At 43.5% G+C, this 23174-nt stretch overlaps 1 protein-coding gene across 2 annotated transcripts in view; it reads left to right on the plus strand.

Moving 5' to 3' along the window:
- PAPPA (pappalysin 1) overlaps window positions 1-23174 on the plus strand; it is a 214836-nt gene that overhangs the window by 59237 nt on the left and 132425 nt on the right. For both annotated transcript variants that reach the window (XM_084898874.1, XM_084898873.1), the window contains 3 exons: window positions 7265-7457; window positions 13210-13331; window positions 20822-21320. In XM_084898874.1, coding sequence (XP_084755000.1) covers window positions 7265-7457; window positions 13210-13331; window positions 20822-21320 — 814 coding nt within the window. The remainder of the gene's footprint in view (window positions 1-7264; window positions 7458-13209; window positions 13332-20821; window positions 21321-23174) is intronic.

Genomic DNA, 23174 nt, shown 5'->3' on the forward strand with positions numbered 1-23174 from the left:
GGCTGCCACCTGGTGCCTTTCAGCCCATCCCATCTCCTCTCTTTTCTCAAGAAAATGGGTTCTTTAGACTCTGTTTCTAAAATCCCTCCTGGTTTTTCAGCTGTATTTTTCTCAGCTCGTGGTATTTGAACCGTAAACAAACAAACAAACAAACAAACAAACAAAAAACACACACCATAAAACTCTCACACCCTCCTTTGCTATTTTATTACAATAAAAATTAAAAAATGGAATGCTTTTAGTTTTGCAAGTACATAATGATTACATGAGATTGATTTGTCCTTTTTCTAAGTGCACATGTCCTTCCAAAACCCTCTAGTAACAGTATTACGGATTCACTCCTTGTGTTCTAGGATGCCCCGCACTTCCTTTTAGCATCTGTGAAGACCACTTCTAGCCCTTGTAACATCTTTGGCAAATTAAAACAAGACACCCCTTCCCCAGAGTAGCCACAGCCCTCACTGCTGGTCCCTTTAAGCAAGAGCCCTGTGTAAGGCAAGAGCTACAAAATTGCACAGATTCTATTTTAATACTCAATTTAGGGCCTCTTTTCCCACTAGAACAAGGGAATTCTGTGAAGGTGCAGGTTGTCTCTAGTCCATCACTATATTCCTAGCACCCAGAACAGGGTCTATGTGCTTAATAAATGCTTGTTAGGAAGAAAGGGAGAGAGGGAGCCAGGGACACAAGAAAGTGAATCAATTCTCTTATATAATAGACCTACAAAATTGATGCTTATCAATTACAGTATTTCTACTTATATAAAAGGTTATCATTCATAAAGGACTTTAGAGTAGACGCATTCTCAATTCATTCTAACCAAAAATCTAAGGGGTAGGAACTATCCACATTTTACAGATAACAGTTCTGGGATGCACTGAAGTTTTGTGCCCCAGGTCATGCATCTGACTGCATCGCTTCTTTCCTTCTGTAATGGTGCCACTCTTCACCAAAGACCCAGAGGATGGAAGAGAGGGAAACTGAGAAGCCTGGGTGGTTTTCCCATCCTGCTCCACAGAGAAGCGTCAGAGACTGCCCTGGGTGGGGCTCTAGGCCTCAGTTTCCACTTGAACTAGGGAGGATCTCCAAGTGTTTTTTCATTCCTGTCGGCATTATGCTTCAGATTGCATGTAGAAAGATGGCTTTGCTATGAGCACGCATTGAGTTGGATGATCCCCAGGGGTCTTCCTATTTTCCCGTTTGGGTTGTGATCTTTGGGGATCTCAGGTTCATACAGTCCAAAGCTGAAGTCTAAGACTCAATCCCCACCTGAGCACCATAAAGAGTCTTTAGGTTTCATTCTCTGAGAAGACCAGAGTGCTGGGTATTTCCTCAAAAGCAGATTCCCACTGGGTTCCACTCCCAGCCCAGCGGACATCCCACATCCAGTGCCCTGTGCCCTCACACAGCCCTGCTTACGGTCCATTTCTGCGGCACCTTTCCTTGGCCAGCGCCACGCACATGGAAAATAAACAATAACATGAGTTTGGAAGCTTGCCGGCCTCTTAGGAGCCTAGGAGCTGCCACTAGCTACCAGACCCCCATAAACTAAATCTCTTTTTGTTCCCCTTTGTACAGATCTAAAGAGTGATTGATTTACTGTTGTTTTTCTAAAGGAACCCCTCAGCTCAGTGACCCATTAACAGCAGAACTAATTCACTGAGCTACGATAACAAACTTACACCCGCAAAAGCATATTCAAGGCGACCACGAGCTTTGAAATGTTTGTTTTCCTTAGGATCTCTGATAGATGAGGTGACAAAAGCAGCTGGATGAAATTCAAAATGCAGAGCAAGATCGGGTTCTCAGGGCCTGGAGAGCAGGAGAACAGTGTTTAGGGGCCTTGCAGTCCAGGCAAGAGGGTGGATCTCCAAGGGGTCAACTGCTTGGAGTCCTGCCTTCCCAGTACTTCTTCCTCAGGCCTGGCCACTAGTGGGGTGAGGAGTCTGCAGAACGTTCTGCAGAGACAGAACACGTTCTGTTCTGTGTCTGTGCTGCCCAGGTTGTTAGCCATTAGTGAGACTGAGGAACTGAATTCTTAACCTTAAGTAATTGTAATTCATTTCAGTTGACATAACTATGCCTAGCTGGTGGCTACCACATTGATAGGCTCAGTGTGGCTATACTCATTGATGGCTACCCTCATTGATGATTGAGTTTCAATGACAGGCCAGACACTGTGTGAAACGCTTCATAGGTTTCTCTCACAGAACTTTCCAAATAACCCGATAAGGTCAGCTATTATTATTGCACCCATTTTACAGATGCACAGAGTGTGGTTTAGGGAGCATCAGTAGCTGGTCTGAAGTCACACAGCAAAACCAAGACAGTTTTTCTCACTGGAAGGTTATCAATTAGTAATTATCTGGTTCTTTCTGATACTAGGTGAAGTTGAGAGGGTCCCAGGTGCTCAGATCAAGCTGGCATCAAGCAGGTGACGGGGCAAACCTAGCTGAGCAAAAAGAGAGTGTGGTCAAATTGCCCTGGGCAGATAGGAGGGCAGCAGCCAGGACTGTCCTTCCTGAAGATAACAGGCCCTAGGGGCCCACCAAGCACTGGTTCCCCCCAGGAGTGTGGTAACCAGCCTTCTCCAACCTCTGGGAGCCACTGTCTTATCACCATCTTCCTCCGTGTCAGGGCCCTTCATGTGCCATATGCTTCACCCAGCTATCCCATATCTAAAGAACATATCCTAAGGAAATAAATCAGTTGATGTGTTTAAAAATTTAATCAGAAGAATGTTCTTAGCAAGGTTCATTCTCTGAATATTAATTAGGAATTTACTATCTGCCAGGTGTAGAAGAAAAATGCTTATATTTGTGAAAAATGAGAAACAGTTTACAAGTCCGAAGGGAATGGATTGCTGAAATAAATCACAAGGCATCTGCAGGGTGCAACACTATGTGGCCTCTAGGAGAGTGGTGGAGTGGTTCAGAGTTTGAGGTTCAGGGCATAGGTACCGGACTTGAAACCTCTATGCACCAGCCTTTGAGCCAAGCAAGTTACTACTCCATTCTGAGCCTCGGTTGATTCATGGATACCATGGAGCATATCACACTTACCTTGTGTAATAGGTGTTGTCATATAGGTGACAGGCTTAGTATTATAGCTAGTGTTCAGTCCATGATAATTAGTGAGTCATTTATGAGTTATTTAAATATATTTTATTGATTTTTTTACAGAGGAGAGAGGGATAGAGAGCCAGAAACGTCGATGAGAGAGAAACATCGACCAGCTGCCTCTTGCACACCCCCTACCGGGGATGTGCCCACAACCAATGCACATGCCCTTGACCGGAATCGAACCCGGGACCTTTCAGTCCGCAGACCGACGCTCTACCACTGAGCCAAACCGGTTTCGGCCATTTATGAGTTATTTAATGTGAAAACAGTCACACACACAGTCACAGAGTCTTATATATAAAGTAAGACCAGGTGTGTGTGTGTGTGTGTGTGTGTGTGTGTGTGTGCAAGCGCATGTGTGTATATGTGTGTGCTGAGAAATTTACATATTCATATCCATACATATATACACATACCTGTATACTAAATATTAGTTATGTTACCTCTAGGTAATGAGTTTAGGGTGATATTTATTTCTTTGTTACTTTTTTTTTTTTTACCATATTATAAATGTCCTGCAGTGAATATCTTTAATTTTCATATTCCTTTATTATTACTGTCATTGTCTTTATCATTATTGTTAAGACAACACACAGGGAGGGACTTTTACAAAAGGCAACTCAGTTATCCATGAACTAGACCTGGGTCAGCTTGCTAAATACCCTCCTTAGCTTTAGGGGGCAGGTACCCTCATTGTTTCCTATTTTCCAGTGGGTAAAAATGAGGGTGGCAGGGGTCAGCACTTGGCCACCTTTCCACAGGAAGTGGAGGAACCACGCCCAGGCCCTGCACCTCCCGCCACAGATGTAAACCAAGTTCCTTAGGCAAACTCAGGGCTCCATAAACATTATGGGACTGGTGCGGGCTCCCAGCAGGATGCCAGCCCCAAATTCCTTTCCGCTAGGGGACATGATGGGGACAGAAGAACAAGATGTGCCGGCTGGTCCTGAGACCAGGGTAAAGTGGCCACAGATGTCAGGCGGGAAGGCACGTGGTGGTGGTGAGCTAGACATGAGCTAATTGAGACAGAGCATTTGTGATTAAACAGAACCCTTTGATACCTCACCCAGGATTTTGATAACAGCTCCATCTCTAAGTTATGCATCCGGGACAGACTTTCCTTTCTGACTTCAACTTCAAATTGCAGAGGCATCTCAGTTCCCTACCAGGTTCTATTTTCAAATTCTCTTTTTACTGACAGGCATGGAAATGACTAATTTTTATGTTATAAAAGGTAAATGTGCTTCTTTGGGGTTACAAGAAATAAATCAGAGTGTATAGAGAAAAACTGAATTTATCCTCCATCTTTTTTTTTAAAAAATATATTTTATTGATTTTTTACAGAGAGGAAGGGAGAGAGATAGAGAGCCAGAAACGTCGATGAGAGAGAAACATAGACCAGCTGCCTCCTGCACACCCCCTACTGGGGATGTGCCTGCAACCAATGTATAATATTATACATGCCCTTGACCAGAATCAAACCTGGGACCTTTCAGTCTGCAGACCGACGCTCTACCACCGAGCCAAACCAGTTTCGGCCCTCCATTCATCTTGATTGATGCTTTCTGTGCTTCAGCTCACGGATGTGCACAGCTCATGGCGTGGGACTGATTTAAATATCCCCTCATTTATACATTAGGATCCGAGATGTAAAGCTACTTCCTTTATTTGGAAATGATTGATTTGTATTCTGTTCTATGCCCGGGCCTAAGTTACACAGCTGTTTCTTATTAATAGAGAGATGTGCTATTTCTAATATGTTTACTATGCTAAATAATGCTTTAAAAAGTCCTTTACATAGATTTCCTCATATATGTTCATATATCCATATGTTCATACATATTGAATTCCTAAATGTGATATTGCTAGATCAAAGAGGAGGACTATTTTATATTCTGTTTATTTCCTTCTCCAAGTTTTCTAACACTCACACATGCATGCACACACACACACACACACACACACACACACACACAGGCACCCAATCATGTGGCGGTGAGCATGTACTAAGCATTTATCATGCTTCTTAGTGTTCTACTCCCCTTATCCCTTAGCTATGTTCTAAGATCAGCCCTTAACCACCCACTTTACAGATGGTGAGCTGAGGTGCCTAGGGCATGGAATCGCTTACCCATTTGACTCCAGATCCCATATGCATTAATCTAACTATGCAGACATACTGCCCTAGCCCTCATGCCCTTCTCCTGCCTCTAGCTCATCCAGTGGATTTCCCATGGCTTCCAGGATGAACGGCAAAGCTCTTAGCAACAAAGAAAATTGTACCCTGATGACCTGGCCCTTCTCAGACTGAGATGTTTGAACTCTGTTCTCCAGGCAATAGGGAACTATAGAATGTTTGGTTTCCAAGGAGGAATCGGGACGTGAGAGAGGTTTGGGTTAGTCATGCTTTTACAGAACTTGCTAAGGAACATCAGGCTCTTCTGCTTCCTTCAGGTTGTGAAAGACTTCCCCAGAAGGCTGGAAAGGAAACTGTCACAAATTACTAAGGGTATCAGAGGCAGCTTCTGTGTATACCCTCCTTGCACCCCTGCCCTTTCCCCAAGCTGGATTCTCAAGGGCACGTCCAACTGCCCAGCACCTGCCCAAACTTATTTTCTGTTGGTTTGATAAGTGAAGTGAGCTTATGCTGCAGGATTCCCAGCGGTGGGTTTATTTTAAGATCTGGCGAGCCCCGTGCTCCTCCGTCTGGGGCCCAGCTGCGGAAACCCTGACCAGGCGGACACCTCTGGGAAGTGGTGTTTTTGGAAACCAAGCCAAAAAGGTGCCTGGCTCTGCCAGTGGGGCAGCTGAATAAAGCTGTTGAAGGAACAGACGGGAGCCAAGCTTCTTCCTTGGGGGCTGAGTCCCGGATCACCACCTGCAGTCCACATCTTAGAGAAGGGAGAAGAGGATTGAAGGTCATTGCATCAAAAGACATTCAAGAGATTGTATTCCAGCCCCCTCAGGCTCAGCTTCCATTTATCAAGCACCTGCAGGATGCTTTCCCCACACAAAGTCTCACTTATGCACAGAAAGAAGGTCTCATATTGATTAGAAGCCTGACCTTGGAGTCAAGATTGCCTGGGTTCGAATCCCAAATTTTTCTCAAGCTCTGTAATCTTCAAATCGTTGCTTAATCTCTCTCAGTCTCAATCCCATCTCTAAAGTGGAGAATTTCGTAGTGTTTATTCCAAAAAATAATGGGAGAGCTCAGTGTATCTAAAGCACAGTGCATTGTGCCTCACTCATACATGATAAATGTCCTATGTCAGTACTGTACAGGTGTCGTCCTCATATTCCCATACTATGCCTCTGTGGTCTTGCAGCCTTGTCCCCTGCAGTCCCTCCAATTTCTTCCCAGCCTTAGCCATGCAATCTGATGGACCTCCAGTACCTCCTCCTTCAGAAGCCTCCCTGGCTCACTCTCCTTTCCCAACATGCTGCCTCTTTCTATTCATCGGTGGTCACATGGCTTCATAGACCTCATAACAACCTTGACTGGTACAACTAATTGACCTTCACTTTAGCACTAGATGGATAGCTTCTTCAGGGCAAGGGTGTTCCACATTCCACTTTTCTGTGGCCCTTGGCACAGAGCAGAGAATATGCAATAGATGCTCAAGGTTTGCTTGAAGGACTCTCACTACATCAGTGAATAGCAGAATGAAAGAATGAGTGGATGATGCATGTGAAGGAAAGAGTAAAGGGACAAGTGAGTGCATAAAGGAACAAGTGAATGAGTAAACAAGTGAATGAATGAATGAATGAAGACAGTGAATAAATGGTGAGGGAGGGAGCAGATAAGGGAATGTGTGATATATAGACCAGTGCATTTGGGGCTCAGGGAAAGCAGCTTGTCCTGCCCTTGTCCTTAGCCTTGACCTCTGGGCTATTCCCTGTTTGTCTCAGATGTGCTTTTTCAGTCCTGTCCACCCTCCCCTTCCGCCTGTTCCCCCTCACCTGTCTCCAGAAGTGATGACTGCACTAATTTGTTCACAGACCATTAACTCTTGAGTGCTGGAAGAGGCCGGCTCTGAGTTGGCAAGGGCTGGGGTGCTGGCTCTCAGGCCTCCAAGAGACGTCATCCTTCTGCATGCCGGCCCATGCAGCCAAGTTCTTATCTCCCCCTCTGCCCCTTGCAGACGACGACTGCACTGACTCCTTCACGCCCAATCAAGTCGCCAGAATGCACTGCTACCTGGACCTGGTGTACCAGGGCTGGCAGCCCTCCAAGAAACCGGCGCCGGTTGCCCTGGCTCCCCAGATTGTGGGCCACACGACTGACTCCGTGACGCTGGAGTGGTTTCCACCCATCGATGGCCACTTCTTTGAAAGGTGAGCATGGCCCGTGAAGTGTTGATTCCGCTTGCTCTCTCCTGCCAAGAAGAGGGAAACTTGGAAGGGAAGGGAAACTGGGAGAGAGCTTTTGCTATGTTCTTTGTCTTTGCCCTCCGTCCACAGGTGCTCCCCGCACCTAACACAGTGACTGGTCCATAGAGGCACATGATACATTTGAGGGTCAAGGAATAAATGAATGCTGGCTAATATAAATTAATAAATAATAAAATACATTTTATATGAATGGAGTGAGTGTTTAGCTTTATTTTAGTATTAAAAACCTGAAACCTTTATTTAGAATCACTTCTGGGATAGAGGTGCTGATCTCATCTCTAAGAGCTTAAAGCTTGAAATTGGTTAACACCTCTGTAGACATGTTATACGTGAAGGTGTGTATATGTTTATGTATATATCCATACATTACATGTGAGTACACATGCATATGTATAATATAGATAGACATGTGCATATATATGTAATCTTAGACTGTGAGCAGTGTTTCTTTGTAGAATGAAAGGTAGAATTGTTGGGAGACCAGGAATGATAAATTGAGGCACAGAATGCCTTGTTCCGCTCCCCTGTCTTTCATTTTCTAGCTGTGTGGCCTTGGACAAGTCACTCTCTCTCCCTGAGCCATATTCTGCTCTCCTGAAAAGTGGGCCTCATGAGGCCTCAGTGCCTGAAGTGGAGACCTTCTCTCGAGATGCCTTTCAGCATTGAGACCCACTGAGGACCTCTGGCTTCAGGGGCTTGAATTTTAGAGGGTCATGAAAACAGGCTACGATGTTGACATGTTGACACCTGTTTTGGAACTTAGCTATAATTTTAGACTGATTAGTATATCATAGCCCACCCCAGCCCCCTAGCTCTTCTTTGGGATGGTTAGCCAATTATGATGATATAGTCTGGATGATGCAAGAAACAATAAGCAGCTAATCATTAATTCCTATTCTCTGTGGTTATGGTGACCTATCCAGTGCTTACTCTGTGCCAGATTCTGTTCTAAATGCTTTGTATACAGTGTCTCATTCTACCTTCCCAGTAACTCTGTAAAAGGGAGATCATCTTCCCTATCTGCCAGGTGAGAAAGGACTGGAACTCAAAGAGGCTGGGAGATTTGACCAGAAGCCCATAGAAGGTGGTAGGAGTTGGAGTCCAGCTCCCATTTGACAATGCCTGGTTTCAGAATCTCATGTGTGTTAATTAAGTCCTTACAAAGTCCAAATTATAAAGGAGGTAGGGGTGTGTGTGTGTTTAAAAATATATTCGATCATGGCACCACATTAAATTGGGGCTCTAATTTTCCATTCTGCCATTAGTCCCTGAATCTAGACCCTTCATTCAGCAGCGGGGGGATGTGACCACAGGGGAGGAAAGACACTCCCTAACCTCTGCAGAAATCCCTCCCCCTCCTCTGCTACTACCCTCACTGGGAGCTCAGTGCTGGGTTTGGGAAACCTCATGTGACACTTCAGAGCAGGCTTTCCAGCAGCCCGTGGATTTATTTATTTTTTCTGTGGCAATGAGAAGTATCAGGCTTTTGGTCCAGCCTTGGCCTCACTTCCACTTAAAAATGGAAGTTTTGTAAATGAAGCTTCCTAAGTATGTATTCAATTTGTATTTCATAAAGCCGTTATTGTCCATTAAATAAATACCATCTGATTGTTGGAAACCTATTGGAGGGTTAATTGTTGTGTAATGAGATATGGCTCTATTTTACAGTGCCCTGTGTTTCAATCAATATGTTTTTAATAACCAATAGTCAGTTGGTACTTGAGGCTCATACAATAGCTATTCTGTTCAGTCTAAGACTTCATAACGGAGTTATCATATGTTAAATTAAAACTGACATTTTAGAAACATGTCTAATTAGGGTTAACAGCTACGTAGATCATAGTCTATGGCTGAAGGAAGTCAGTCCACAGTTCAATAAATTGTTGTAAAGAAATGGAAATATGTATGTCACTTTCCCATACAGACAGTTTATATTCCAAAAACTGGCTTAGTTTGAAATACACAGTCTTTGATGTCAGGTTGTATGTGTTCCATCTCAGCCTTACCAGTCCAGTCCGTGGGCCCTTGGGCAAGCGATCGCACCTCTCGGATTCTCTCTGGCCCTCTGATCTTCCATAAAAAGGTGCTAATCATGCCCTCTTCACTAGAGTTTTGGGGGAATTTCAACAAGATGACCTCTGTGATATGCCCAGCACACACATTCTGTGTTCAACATATATCAGCTCTCATATTGTACAAAGTTTCCAGAGCTGCTTAGCTACTTGGAGATGTTCTTTCTCTGCACCATCTCTGGTGTTTTCCACTACATCCATCAATGCCAGCCTCTCGCCCCTGGCCATCCTCTAGTCCTCCTGCTGTTGCTCACATCTGTGGTCTCAGAGAATACAAGAGCTTTCCTTAAAACAACATGTTCAGATCCTCCCACAGCCTGTGTCCTCACACATGGGCAACTGAATAAATAATTCAGGGCCACCCCCCGGCTTTCCTAACTTCTTTATTTCTATCTGTCTTGCAAACATGTGTTGACTGGCTGGTTTCAGTTATCTGAACAATTGGCTGTGGCATATTAGGAAAAGCACTGAACTGAGAATCAGGAGATCGGGGTCTGAAGGCTTTCGGATCTTACCCATGCCCTCTTCCTCAGCCTGTGTTCCATTTTCAAAGCTAAAGGGTGCTAGCCTTTCTCATCAGCATTCTTCTCCCAAATCCCAGAACACAGACAATCACTTGAGTGACTATTTTCTCAAATCTCCCAAGGATGTTGTATGACTAGTACTATTCTAGATGCACAAGAGAGAAGTTAATCCACTAATGTACAGTGGATGTCTGAGTGAATCATTGTCCAAATAGGACTTTATACAGTAATGGAAATATTCTCTACCTGCCCTGTCGATATGGTAGCCTTTAGCCAACTGTGACCATGGAGCACTTGAAATGTGACAGATGGGATGGAGGAACTGGGTTTCTAAATTTGTTAAATTTTAATTGGCTTAAATTTAAATAGCCACATGTGGCCAGTAACCGCCATATTTGACAGCATAGACTTTGAGCTTAAGCACTGACTCTCAAGGTACCCAGATATAAAAGAGGATCTCTTTCAGCATTAGTGTCCTGTATTTCTATGATTTTGATGTGTGTGTGTGTGTCTATAGTATCTCTGTAGATACAGATACATGAAAATCAAATAAATGCTAAAGGTAAGAAACATGCATATATACTCCCTGGATGTATAGACACTGCCTGATTTTGATAGAGGCCACAAAATCTATGGTTTTTCAAGCTATGGCCTTACGATGATTACTTTGTACTAATGAGCCTTAGTTTCCTAATCTAATATCCTGACTCTCGGGTGGCCAGTGTTTAGGACTTGTATAGCACTAGCCATCAGACGCTGTTCAATGACATCCATTGAATGTATAGGTCAGTGGTCTGCAAACTCATTATTCAACAGAGCCAAATATCAACAGTACAACAATTGAAATTTCTTTTGAGAGCCAAAATTTTTTAAACTTAAACTTCTTCTAATGTCACTTCTTTAAAATAGACTTCCCAGGCTGTGGTATTTTGTGGAAGAGCCACACTCACGGGGCCAAAGAGCCACATGTAGCTCGCAAGCCGCAGTTTGCCAACCATGGGTATAGGTCAAACAATGAATGAACATGTGAATTGATGGTTGAATATGAGGGAATACACTTCTTGGAGCTCTGTGAAAATAAGGCACATTGCTGTCAGGTGTATGATTGTTTATTCATCATTAAAGTATTTATTGGAAACCTAGGATGTGTCAAGAACTCAATGAAGTGTAGGTGACTATATAAATATAGTCCAGAAAAAAATTGAAGAAACAGAAAGAAAGACTCATTGGCCATTTAGGTCACTGTGGTTTCTGATTCCATCCCGGGACATTTTTAATGTCATTGTCATCAGGGGCATTCATGTGATGCAGAGCTGCTCTGCATGGACTGTGTTCACTGTAATGGAACTCTGTCCTCCATAGTGGTGCTGAGCAAATCTTTCTCTCTTCAGTCATCATTTGTTTAAGTTTATTTGTATAGTTGTTATTATTGCTAGTCCACATTCAGAATATTTAGAAAACTCAGAAAACCAAAAGAAATAAAAATAGGGGATCATCTTGTGTTCCACCACCTGGAAATTACTTCCAGTAATATCTTGTCATGTTAAAGTTATTGGAACAGCATTGAAATTCTGGCTATAAATTCAGTCTTGAATATGACTTCCACTTAACATTATAGCTTACATTCTCCATGAAGTTTCATCATCTTTATAAATATTTTTGGAATAACTACTTACCATTTCATTGAGCAAATTAATCTTAGGTTATTTAATTATTTTCCTATCTTTGAATATTTAGTGTGTTTTTAAACTTCCTACCTATGTATGGTTTTATATTTTCAATGATGAAGCTAAGGATGTAAATTCTGAAATTTGAAGAAGTAGTCTAGGTTAGTCAGGAATCTTAGCAATTTTTCTGAATGACTAGTATTTACCCATCCATCCATCTATCAGTCCATCCACCCAATTACACATGTTGACATTATATAAGCAGAAAGCAGGGGCATGGCTTGCTCAGCTTTAGGTTTGGGGATGAGCTCCCTGGCATCCGTGTGGAGGAGGAATGGGAAGCATCAGCAAACTGTGGCGTCCACAGCACACTCTTCCATACCATGTGAGTCCAGAGGCTGCAGAGCTTCCCTGTGAAGGGAAAGCCCTAAGGCTACCCCATTGTGTTCTTGCAAGAAGCCAAAGGAAGGACCTTCTAGGAATGACGAAAGAGTTATTGGCAGGATCATTGCATTTTGAGAAATAATGGGTCGGGCTGGCACATTTCTTGGCATCTTTCTTCCCTTTCCAGTTCCTTTGCAGTAGTCACTCAGATTTGTGGAATTTTGGGTCCAACCTAGTACATGAGGGTTCATCTCTCTCCCCTCCTGGCAACTGCCTCTCAAACATTTGCCAAGTCTGGAGAACAAATAGGATCCCAGAGGCTGTTGTGGCTAAAGAGAATTTGGATCCAGATACAAGACAGTAGACAGTAGGGGTAGCCATCATAATATTCCACTTCTGGGGCTAGTTCCTCTGAGGGATTGGCTTGCCCCTTGGAAAGCTGCTAAAAGGAATGAGATGGCATGGCAAGGAAACGCTTTTGAGTGTTTAACCAAGGAGTGACTCATCCATTCCCAGAATGTCAAGGCTGGAAGGTTCTCTAGTTATCTTCTCGTTCAGCCCACTCATTTTTCAGGTGGAGGAACTAAACCATGCCTTCTTCCTATCTAATACCTGGGACACAGGATGGTGCCTGGCACATGGTAGGTACCTGATAAATATTGGTAAAAGGATAAAATTTCAAGTCAAATGGGGCGACTGATTTTCTCAGAACTGCACATCAGATTCTCAGTGGAGGTTTGGGTGGCTGATGGAATTATGATTCTGCAGGTTGTGAGTGTGTCTTTGGCCTGTTGATTTTATGCTCCTTGAAGTTAAAGAATTGAATACATCATTGAAATGGAAGCCACTTAGGCCCCAACAAGGTTCTTGCTGGGCAATAGGGAGGACTTTCAGTTACAGTCATATCCTGGAAGCTTTGGCATGCATAGTCAGGAAAGAGGATAACGTAAAACAGTTGTGTCCTCTGTTGCCTTTGGCCTAGGGAAGTCAGGGGCTCATTCAACTGTTCCTAAGTCGGTGTATTTTCCTTTTCTCCTTGGCCTCCTAGAGAATTGGGATCAGCATGTGACCTTTGCCTGGAAGGGAGGATCCTGGTGCAGTATGCCATCAACGCCTCCTCCCCGATGCCTTGTGGCCCATCCGGACACTGGAGTCCCCGGGAAGCAGAAGGTGAGCCAGCCTGGAAGCTTACAGACAGGTTGGGTGTGAAAAGAACACCTCTTTTGGTCCATCTGGAGTGTTATGATTCCAATTATCTTTTCTCCATACCATCTCCTTGGATCTTAGATTGCCCTGCAAGGCCAGTATTTTTAAGTTGTAACATTTTTGTCCTTTTTTCTAACTTGATTGAGATATAATTGGCATATAACATTGTGTAAGTTTCAAGTGTATGATGTCATTATTTGATGCATGTATATTACAAAGTGATCACCACAATAAGGTTGGTTAACGCGTGCATCACCTCACCTATTTAACCTTTTATGGTGCCGGAACATTGAAGAGCAACTCTCAGCAACAGTAGAGTATTGCTAACTGTAGTCACCATGCTGCAGATTAGAACCTCAGAACCTTTTCATCTTCCAACTGGAAGTTTGTACTCTTTGCCCAACATGAAGTCCAATGCCCATGCCTTCATTTAGTACATGTCCTTTGAGTATCTTCCCTGCCCTACGTATATCATCCCTCTTTACATATAAGGAAACAAAGGCACTGAGATATTAAGTAGGTGCCAAGGCCACACAAAGACGGGTATGCATCTATATTTACCTCCAGAACCTGACAGGCTACAGTACAAAGTCATCTGAGGATCAGTACACATGTGGGGGCTTTAAGACATCAGTATCTTGAATTCTTTCTTAATTATTTATGGGAATATCCAGGGCATTATCACATGTGTCATGACTTTTCCTTTCAGTTTCCCCTTCTTTTTGGGATCCATTGATCTGCAAGACCCTTGAAGGAAGCATCTCATGGTTGCCGTGTTATGGGCTCCACCCGTGACCAGACCCTTCCCTGGTTCGGGGGAGTCTCCCAAGCCTCCCAGTGGCCAATGATCTCTGTAGTCCCATACAGTACCCTTCGCTCCCAGGTTCACTTGGTTTTCCATAAAAATTAAGAGAGTACCTTTTGCTCAATATTTTATTACACTGTGACCCTGAAGCAAGGCTGCTTGGAACTGAGACTCATAAACTATTGTCTATTCTCTTTCCCTTCTGCTGTATCTGTTGCCTAGGGATCAGCTCTAGCTGCTGAAGCCAGGCTGAGAGACAGGAACCCCCTATTCTCTTCTCAGGCATTGCCTTGGCCTCCCTCACAGGCTTACACTGAGAGCACCCCCACTCCCAATCCTGTTGCTCCCATGCAGGTCAGCAGTCTCTTGGTGGGGGGACACCCATCCCTCATAGGGAGCGGAGTCTGGTTCCTCATTGAGGTTCAGTGAGAACTTTGTTTGCCTCTATATTTTCAGAAAGAAAGTTGAAAAGAAAAAGGAAGAGGGATCAGAGAGGCAAGTGACAGAGAAAAATGACAACACTACACTTAATCTTCTGAAGTAGCTTAAAATAAAAATGAGAGTCAAACTCGGGAACTCTAAACAAGCCCATCTGGAATGTGAAGCGAGAGGGATTCTGGAAAAACCCTCAGCTCACCCTCGCAGAGTCACAGGCCCTCAGGCGTGGAAGGGATGCTCGGGGTCACCCAGCCGGGGTTCTCACCCAGTGCAGGAAGCCCCCGGTGCCCTCCCTCACAAAGGCTGACCTCACACCAGGCTCTTTTTGCACCAGTATTTCCTGGCCTTCCTGTTCTAGTTCCATTTGTTAGAAAGTCCTTCCTGAATTGGGCAGTCAGGACCTTTCCACCCAGACCTAAGCCATGTTGGGTTCTCACAGGAGAAAGTATATGTCTCTAGCCAGACAGCACTTTCTGTGCCCACAGGGAATAAACCAGTCTCATCTATTATATAACCATGGCAGGGCCTGTATGCCAGGCTCTGGGCTGGACACGTGAGCAAGGCTGAGCCAACCATAATAGAGGAGAGTCAGAGAAGTAGATGGATAATCACCATCTGGGGTGATGAGACCTGTGCTAAAAGAAGTAGGGAGCACTGGGTAAGGGGGGAAGGGGGTGCGGGAGCAGGAAAAAGGGGAGTTGCCCCATAAATGGAGCCTTGGACTTCTTGGGAAATGTCACCACACCAGCAAGCAAGGTGCATTGGAGAATGTGAAAAACATTTGGTATCTTTTAAATGGATGGTTTCCTCCTGGCATCTGAAGGCTTAGGTCATTAGGGTTCCTCAAAGTCTAAAATTATTTTCATAATAATACATGACATGGTTTACCTTTTTCACTCTCACTCTCTCCTGAGAATGTCGTAGCGCTTCCCGGCAGCTCCATGGAATGTGATGTTATTACTTCTCTGATAGCCCATGGAACACATGCTTGTGTGTTCTTTAAAGTTTCTCAGCTTTAATTTATGGTACAGTAACTGCTAATGGACATGACTCACCTGAGTGAGAGCTCTGCAGTAAGGCTGGAAGAGCTTAGATGGATCTGTAGCCTAAAGAGCAAGGTGTGGAGTAGGGAGAGGTGGGGTTGGGTGAGGTATATACCAACCAAAAGACGAGGAGTGGTTCGGGTTTATGCCAAGGGCAGGAAGGAAACCCCACGTGCCTTGGCAAGGGTCTGTGATCTGGTGAGATGCACATGTTATAAAGAGTGCTGGGCTCCTCTGGAGCAGAGAATGGGGTCGTGGGGAGCATGCTGGAGGAAAGGGAATGGCCCATGAGTGGTGCAGGAATCCAGGAGGGGTGCGGAGGTGGCCGGATGAGGTTGGTGAAATGGAGAGATGTTTGGGAGGTAGGGTCAGCAAGACTCTCCTGAGACTTTTTTGGCTAAAGTCATCTTGGTTTGTTCTACCATTTGTGTGAATGAAATAATTTCCAGACATCCCCACATACCTCTATATAGCCCAACCATCGATTGGTTCTGTCTGTTCCTGGTTTATCCCTGACCCTCTTAAAGCCTGACATGCAGAAATGGGTTCACTGGAAACGCCAAGACCCCTGGTTCCCTGAGCTGACTCCGGCCTCCAAGGAACTCTAGCAGCCCCCGGTTTCCTTCAGGTTATGTAAATGCAGCGCAGGCAGGCCAGGGAAAGACACTGTGCTTTTTTTAGAGCATCACATCATAGGCTCTGTGATCCCTTTGGCTCAGACTCTTTTTAATATCCTTGAAGAAATAAACTTTTCCATGAGCCAAACTCTGTAATTTATTTCTCAACTCATTTTCATCCTATTTATCTTTGCGTGTTTAAGTTTGTGGACTTCCCAAACTGACAGAAAACTCCGAAACCCATGAGCGATGCCAGCCATATATTTGGGACTGGGGAAAGAGCAGGGGATCAGGATGGAGTGGGGTAAAGAGGGCTGACCTAGGCTCCAACCTGTCCATCAACGTGCTTGTGCCCATGAGTGAGCCATGGATCTTCTTTGAAGATAGTGTCCTATCCACAGAATGAATGCCCATTCCAGCTCCAACATTCCAAGCAGTTATAATTCATTTATTTTAAATCTATTAGAACAAGACAGAAGGCTCCTCATTTAAACATATTTATTGAAAGCCACCATATGCTATCAACTCCATTCCATGAACTTCAGGTAAATACAGTCACAGGAATTCTTGCCTTTGCCCACAGAAAGTGGTTATAGTCCAAAGAAACCCTGTTTTCCTATCTCTTTAGCAAAAACTGTATTGCATAGATAAATTTCTTCTGGAATATTCAAGAGCACACTACATTTGTAGCCCAGAAGTTAACTAGCCAGATCTGACTGCCTGAAATCCCAATTAAGATCACTTATGCAAGCATATAATACATTACACGCCTTAGGTTTTCTATGAGAGATTAACACATGGCACTGTTTTCTTTTTTTCTTATTTGCATGAGTTTTTCCTCTTTCTGCCTAGAATATTTCAGGTGCACTGAAGTATTCATCTGGAAAAAAACTTGGCTCCAAATTTTTATAACCATATTTGTGTCAACAGCTGCAGTCTATATGCACATAAATATAGAATAGGTGTCTGAATAGATCTTCATAAATGTAAATTTAAATCAGCATAAGTATGTATAAATATAATTTACACACATATTTGGCCTCACTCCTAGTGGCCAACTTATATAAACATGTGACTTTTCATTTAATCACTATATACATAAAAGGCTATATATTAAAAATGAAGTAACAGTACCTTTGTGTCTTTCCCCCTCCTACTTCCCTTTTCCCTCTTTCCCTCTATTCCTTCCTCCCTCCCATCCTTTCTTCATCCCTCAGTTTCTTTCCTGTCTCAGCTCTTCTCCCTGCCTCACCATCATACATGCTATCAACTTTCCCATCTGTGTGCATTTTTCTCCTTAGGACTCAGGGTTTTCCTCATCTGCTGTGATGTTCTCTTTCTCCAAGGCACAGCTATGCATTCATTGCTGCTTTGGTACAGATGTCTGATAACTCGTCACTAAACTGGAAGCTCCATGAGGGCAGAGACCACATCTTTAGAAACCTGTTTTCTCTGGGACTAGCCAACCCTGACACAAACCAGGCATTCAATAATTAATCTTTGAATACATGGATGGATGAATGGATGGCTGGATAGATGGATGAATGGATGGATAGATTGGAGGATGGATAGATAGATGGATGGATGGATAGATGGATGGGTAAATGGGTAGATGGATGAATGGGTGGATGCGTGAAAAATAGATAAATAGTATCTATCTTTAAAGAGTGGTTTTCCCAAAAAGATAACTTTCATTTGTTTGATTAAAATCCTTCAATAGCTCCCATCTCTCTCAATATGAAGTTCATTCCCTTAAAGTGACATGTGATTCTACTTGCTTTGCCAGCCTGACCACTTGCTGCTCTCCCGTTGCTCTCGAAACCATAGTCATCTGGACGCATATTCTCTATCCACTGTTCTCTTGGTTTGGAATGCGGCCCCAACTTGAGCTTTTCTTATTAATTCTTCCTTACTTGTGAGAACAGAGCTAGTGTGTGTGTGTGTGTGTGTGTGTGTGTGTGTGTGTGTGTGCATGCACATCTATTATATATTTGATCCCATTTGAGTTTCACGGAAACCCTGTGAGGTAGTATTACAGTAGGTAACACAATGTGAAGCTGGATAGCTGATATTTTAACCCAACTTTCATGGCTTCAAAGCCTGGCGTGTTGCCCAGACTGACAGTATCACAGAATATTCTACTCCCCATCAGGGAATTACTTAACCATCAGAGTCTCAGTTTCCTCTTCTTTTAAATGAGTTTCATAAGACCTGCATCATACACTTATTGCCAGGATGAAAAGAGCTGAGGCATGTAACGTACTTGGCATCACACCTGGCACATAGAAGGTGATCAATCCATGAAGCTGGTGTTACCGAAGGGATTGCTGCTTTGGTGATGAATTGGACTCAGGGACGCTTGAGGTTCTTTATGACTTCTAAAAGTTTGTCTCTGATAACTAAACAAGCAGAAACCTTGCTAAGATTTCTATTCCTAATGCACTTGCGCATAATAAATGACTAGGCTCACCTTTCTGTCCTTTGGAAAAGCATTTGGCCCTTCTGTTGATGAACAAGAAACCATAGAGAAAGCCTGAGCCAAACAGATTTGTCATCTTTGCTCTCCTATGGCTCTCCACCTCTGACAGTCATCTTCTCCAAGGAAGGAAGAAAGACCGCTCCATCCTTTGCCAATTCCAGGAGAAAGCCCATGGAGTGAGTGGAACGTTCACCTGGCACTCACCCTCACTCAGCAGGCTCCTGTAGTCCAGGGGCCATTCACTTCTTCCTTAACTTTACCAAGAGAGAAGATTCTTCCTGTAACGTTTATGTACTAAGTATTCACTATGTTCACTATATTTGGACCAGGCCCCATTTTAAGCAAAAGCTGTATTGTATTGAGTGAAAAAGAGCTACAAAATAGAGACAAAAATGATAGGGATCCTGCAGGATTTTGATGATGAGCAGATGCATTAATTAATGGCTATGGAATGTGCTTCAAATATATTAAAATGCTACCCTCAATAAATCTTTTTGAATGAATAAGTGACATATGTGTGCCAACAACCCACGAAGTCAAGAGAATCAGGAACTCAGTGGGATGGAGTGGAGATGGCAAGAAAGGCTTCAGTGTAGGTGGGTAATGCCTTTGACTTAAATGACTGATTGCTTCTAGCTAGAATTTGCTGCAACAGATGAGTGAATCTAGCCAAGGAAGAGCAAAGGGAATCTTAGAGCTGTGTCCATCTCTCCTTGTTCTCATGTGTTACATTTAAAAAGGTTTTTGTGCATTTTCCTTGTTCTCCTTTTTCTTTTCTCTTTCTCTTCTCTTCTCTCTCTTTTTTTCCTCTCTCTTCTCCCTTGGTGGAAAGACACAAGGAGATTGAAGGCATGTATAACCTTCACTGGAATGTCTTCTCCACCTCAGATGACTTTCTGTTTTTCATTTCACAGTGATTCCTGTTATGCTGTAACAGCATCCCCACCCTCCACCAACCACTGATGCTAACCGGGGGGGGGGGGGGGGGGGGGGGGGGAATTGTGACAGATAGAACAGCTTAAAGTCCTCCAACCTACCCTTACTAACTGATCTATATCTCTTGCTACACTCCCTTAAACAAATTAGAGCCAATCATTACATTGAGCCCTGATTGTTATTCTCAGAAGAGCAAAGGAGAGCTCTTGAGGGTCTAGGACTAATGATCTCAGTGGAGAAAAATTCAGAAGTCGATGCAGTCTGAGATCAGTGGGGATGAGGCATTGTCTCCAAGAGAAAAAAGCAAAAGAATCCCTCCTTCCTTCTCCTAGCTCCTCACCCAGCCCTCCCCTTTTTGAATCAGACTGGTCAGCATGGAGAAGCTCAGTGGTGTGGGATGACCTCATGTAGAGAAGGGGAGGAGGAGAGATAAGTTGGCTCCAGGGCTGCCTTCCAGCTCTGTCATTTATGGTTCTGGACATTTTCCTCCCAGAATCCTCAGTCCAAGGAGCAGAAAGTTATCTGCACTCACCTCCTCTTTGCTGAAGGTTTCTGACCCTTCTGTCACTCCAAGCAGCTTGCACCAAAGGCAACACCATGAGGAATCTAGTTTATTTTAGTGGCCCCTGCATCCAGTAGTGAAAATAATGAATATGAACTTCCAGCAGAGCCAACACCGGCTTCCAGTGCTGACCTTTACACTTCAAGCTGTGAGACTTGGGTCATTTCACTCCATATCTCCTCACCTCTGAAATGAGTCTTTACAAGAATTAAACAAGTTTATGGGACATAGGTGTTTGATAAACATGTGTCCCTTTCTTATTTCCATCCTAGCCACAAAACCTACATGTGGCAGATGAGGAAGGAAACCTTGGGTATTAATTCAATAGTAAGACACTTATTTGAATATAGTCTTGACCAAGTGTCTGGTGTTTCACGTAAGATATCTGTTGCAGTCATGGGGATGAGCTGGATGTGAGACAGATAGCTGATTCACCAAAACATTGAGAATCTTCCCTTTCTTTTTCCCTCTATCTGAGTTCTAGTCAGGCCAACCTCTCCTGAGGTCTGCAGTAAACTCCAAGGATTGGACTGAAGGTCTGTCAGGAACTCATATCCTCATCTCTTCTTCATAGGCCATCCAGATGTTGAACAGCCCTGTAAATCCAGTGTCCGCACCTGGAGCCCAAATTCAGCTGTCAACCCACACACGGTCCCGCCAGCCTGCCCTGAGCCACAAGGCTGCTACCTTGAACTGGAATTCCATTATCCTTTGGTTCCTGAGTCTCTGACAGTCTGGGTAACCTTTGTCTCCACTGACTGGGACTCTAGTGGGGCTGTCAATGACATCAAACTGTTGACTACAATGGGGAAGAACATCTCCCTGGGCCCTCAGAATGTATTCTGCGATGTTCCACTGACCATCAAACTCCGGGATGTGGGCGAGGAGGTTTATGGCATTCAGATCTACACGTTGGATGAGCACCTGGAGATTGATGCTGCCATGTTGACCTCCATTGCAGACAGCCCGCTCTGCCTAGCGTGTAAGCCCCTGCAGTACAAAGTGGTCCGGGACCCTCCTCTCCAGGTGGACGTGGCCTCCAACCTGCATCTTAATAGAAGATTCACAGACATGTAAGTGCACTTTCTGGATAAGTAGAGGACTAAGTGGGTGGGATGCAGAAGGAAAAAAAAAAAAGAGAGGCCTGGATTAAAAGAAGGTTCATCACAGCCAGACTCACTTCTAGGGCTTTATAATGTAGCATTGTGTATAGAATTGTCTTGACAAGGCAGAACTGATATGGTGGAAAGAGCAAGGATAAGGAGCTAGGAGGCTTGGATTTTGCTGATAGCTCTAAAGTGTGACTCTAAGCATCCGAGTCTTTCGGAAACTTGGTTTTCCCAGCATTTGGATGGGATTAGCAGTGAAGAAGTCATGTGTTCCTAATGAAAGTAGAATGACTGAAGTTTGATAATGATTTGTTTTCTATGTTACACTGGAGAATATCCATGCATTCTGGTTGCTTCTTCAGTGTGTGAGACAAAGGTGAAGTTATGGCAGGTTGCTCACCTCTGAAATACTGTGAATTGACCATGTTCCTGGGTATTTGTATGAGACTTTTGGAAGGTAAACATCACCAGTCATGGTTCTTGATTTGTTTTCTTTTTTTGAAGTGGAACACTGATCCAAACCCATGTGATCATTACGTGCCCTTGCAAATCTAGGTCTCCATAATTCTTGTGGATAGCCAATGCTTTTATACAACTTAGTGTTTCTCCTTAATATAGTATATATCCCAAGCTTCCTCTCTAGTACACCTTCTTTAAACATCCTCAGGATTTATATTTTACACAAGAAGTCACATTATAATGAAGAAATTCTTGCTTTTCCTATGTGCCAAACTATGGGCTAAGATACATCTTTTACTTGTTTTATATTCTCTGCATCCACAGTCCTATTACCCTTCTGCTTTTACAAAGAAGAAAACATTAGCTTAGAGATGTGAAGTCAGGTGTCCAGAATCACATGGTTAGGAAGTGGTGAGATCAGGATTGGCATTCCACCTTAACTCTCAAGCCAGAGCATTTAACCATTGTTCAGTTAATAATGTGATTCCAACTTCTGCTTTAACCTTGCCAATGAGGGAGCCTTGGCCACCTAATTTGGATACTAAGACTCTATGAAGTCAATCAGCAAATATTTGTTGAACATTCATTACATGCTATGGATGTTGGTAGGGAACACTTTGAGTCTCAGAAAGAACAATAGCTCAGGAGTCAGACGTCTTGTGTTTGATTCCAGCCATTCCCCTTACTGACGTTAGATAAATCAGTCAGTCTGGTTGAGCCTCAATTTCCTCCTCTGTGTGATGAAAATGTTGAAGTCCATGGTTTCTATGGGTCTTTTGTGGCTCTTTCTTTGATTGTAAGATGATATAAGAGACAATCTGTGCTCTGTCTACTTGAAAATATTTATGAAGCCAATCATTAATAGAAACCAAGTTCTGGAGGAAACTTTTAATCTTTTTAAGAGACAGAACCACTTTCAAACACTTTACCAGCACTTCCTTTTACATGCCAGCAATTAACGTGCACATCACAAGCAAACCCTTGCCCATTCATTGACTCAGAGATGAAGAACATCTGTTTAAGAACTCAGAGGGAGCACTTAGTTTGTGTTTTCGAATGGACTTAAAATGTAAAGAATCGTCCTGCCTTGAAAAGATTTCATAACCCTGTCTCCTCCATCTCACTTGTCTAGAGTAGTAAAAGCTCCATAAATATGCATCCACTTAAAATTTCTTTACAAAACAATGGGGTAATAAATAATAGATGTCTTAAAACCTCAGTTTAAACACAACTTTCATTTTTTGCCTCAAGTTGTGAGCATGGGAGCACTGATATCAGGTGCTAAGTGTGGAATGGTAGAAATTAAACTGAAGAAGTAAAAGCACCTGAGTTCTTTTTTCAGCCAGGTTACTACTTTTC

Source organism: Pipistrellus hanaki, assembly GCF_964339955.1.
Source record: "Pipistrellus hanaki genome assembly, chromosome: 11".
Lineage (NCBI taxonomy): Eukaryota > Metazoa > Chordata > Mammalia > Chiroptera > Vespertilionidae > Pipistrellus > Pipistrellus hanaki.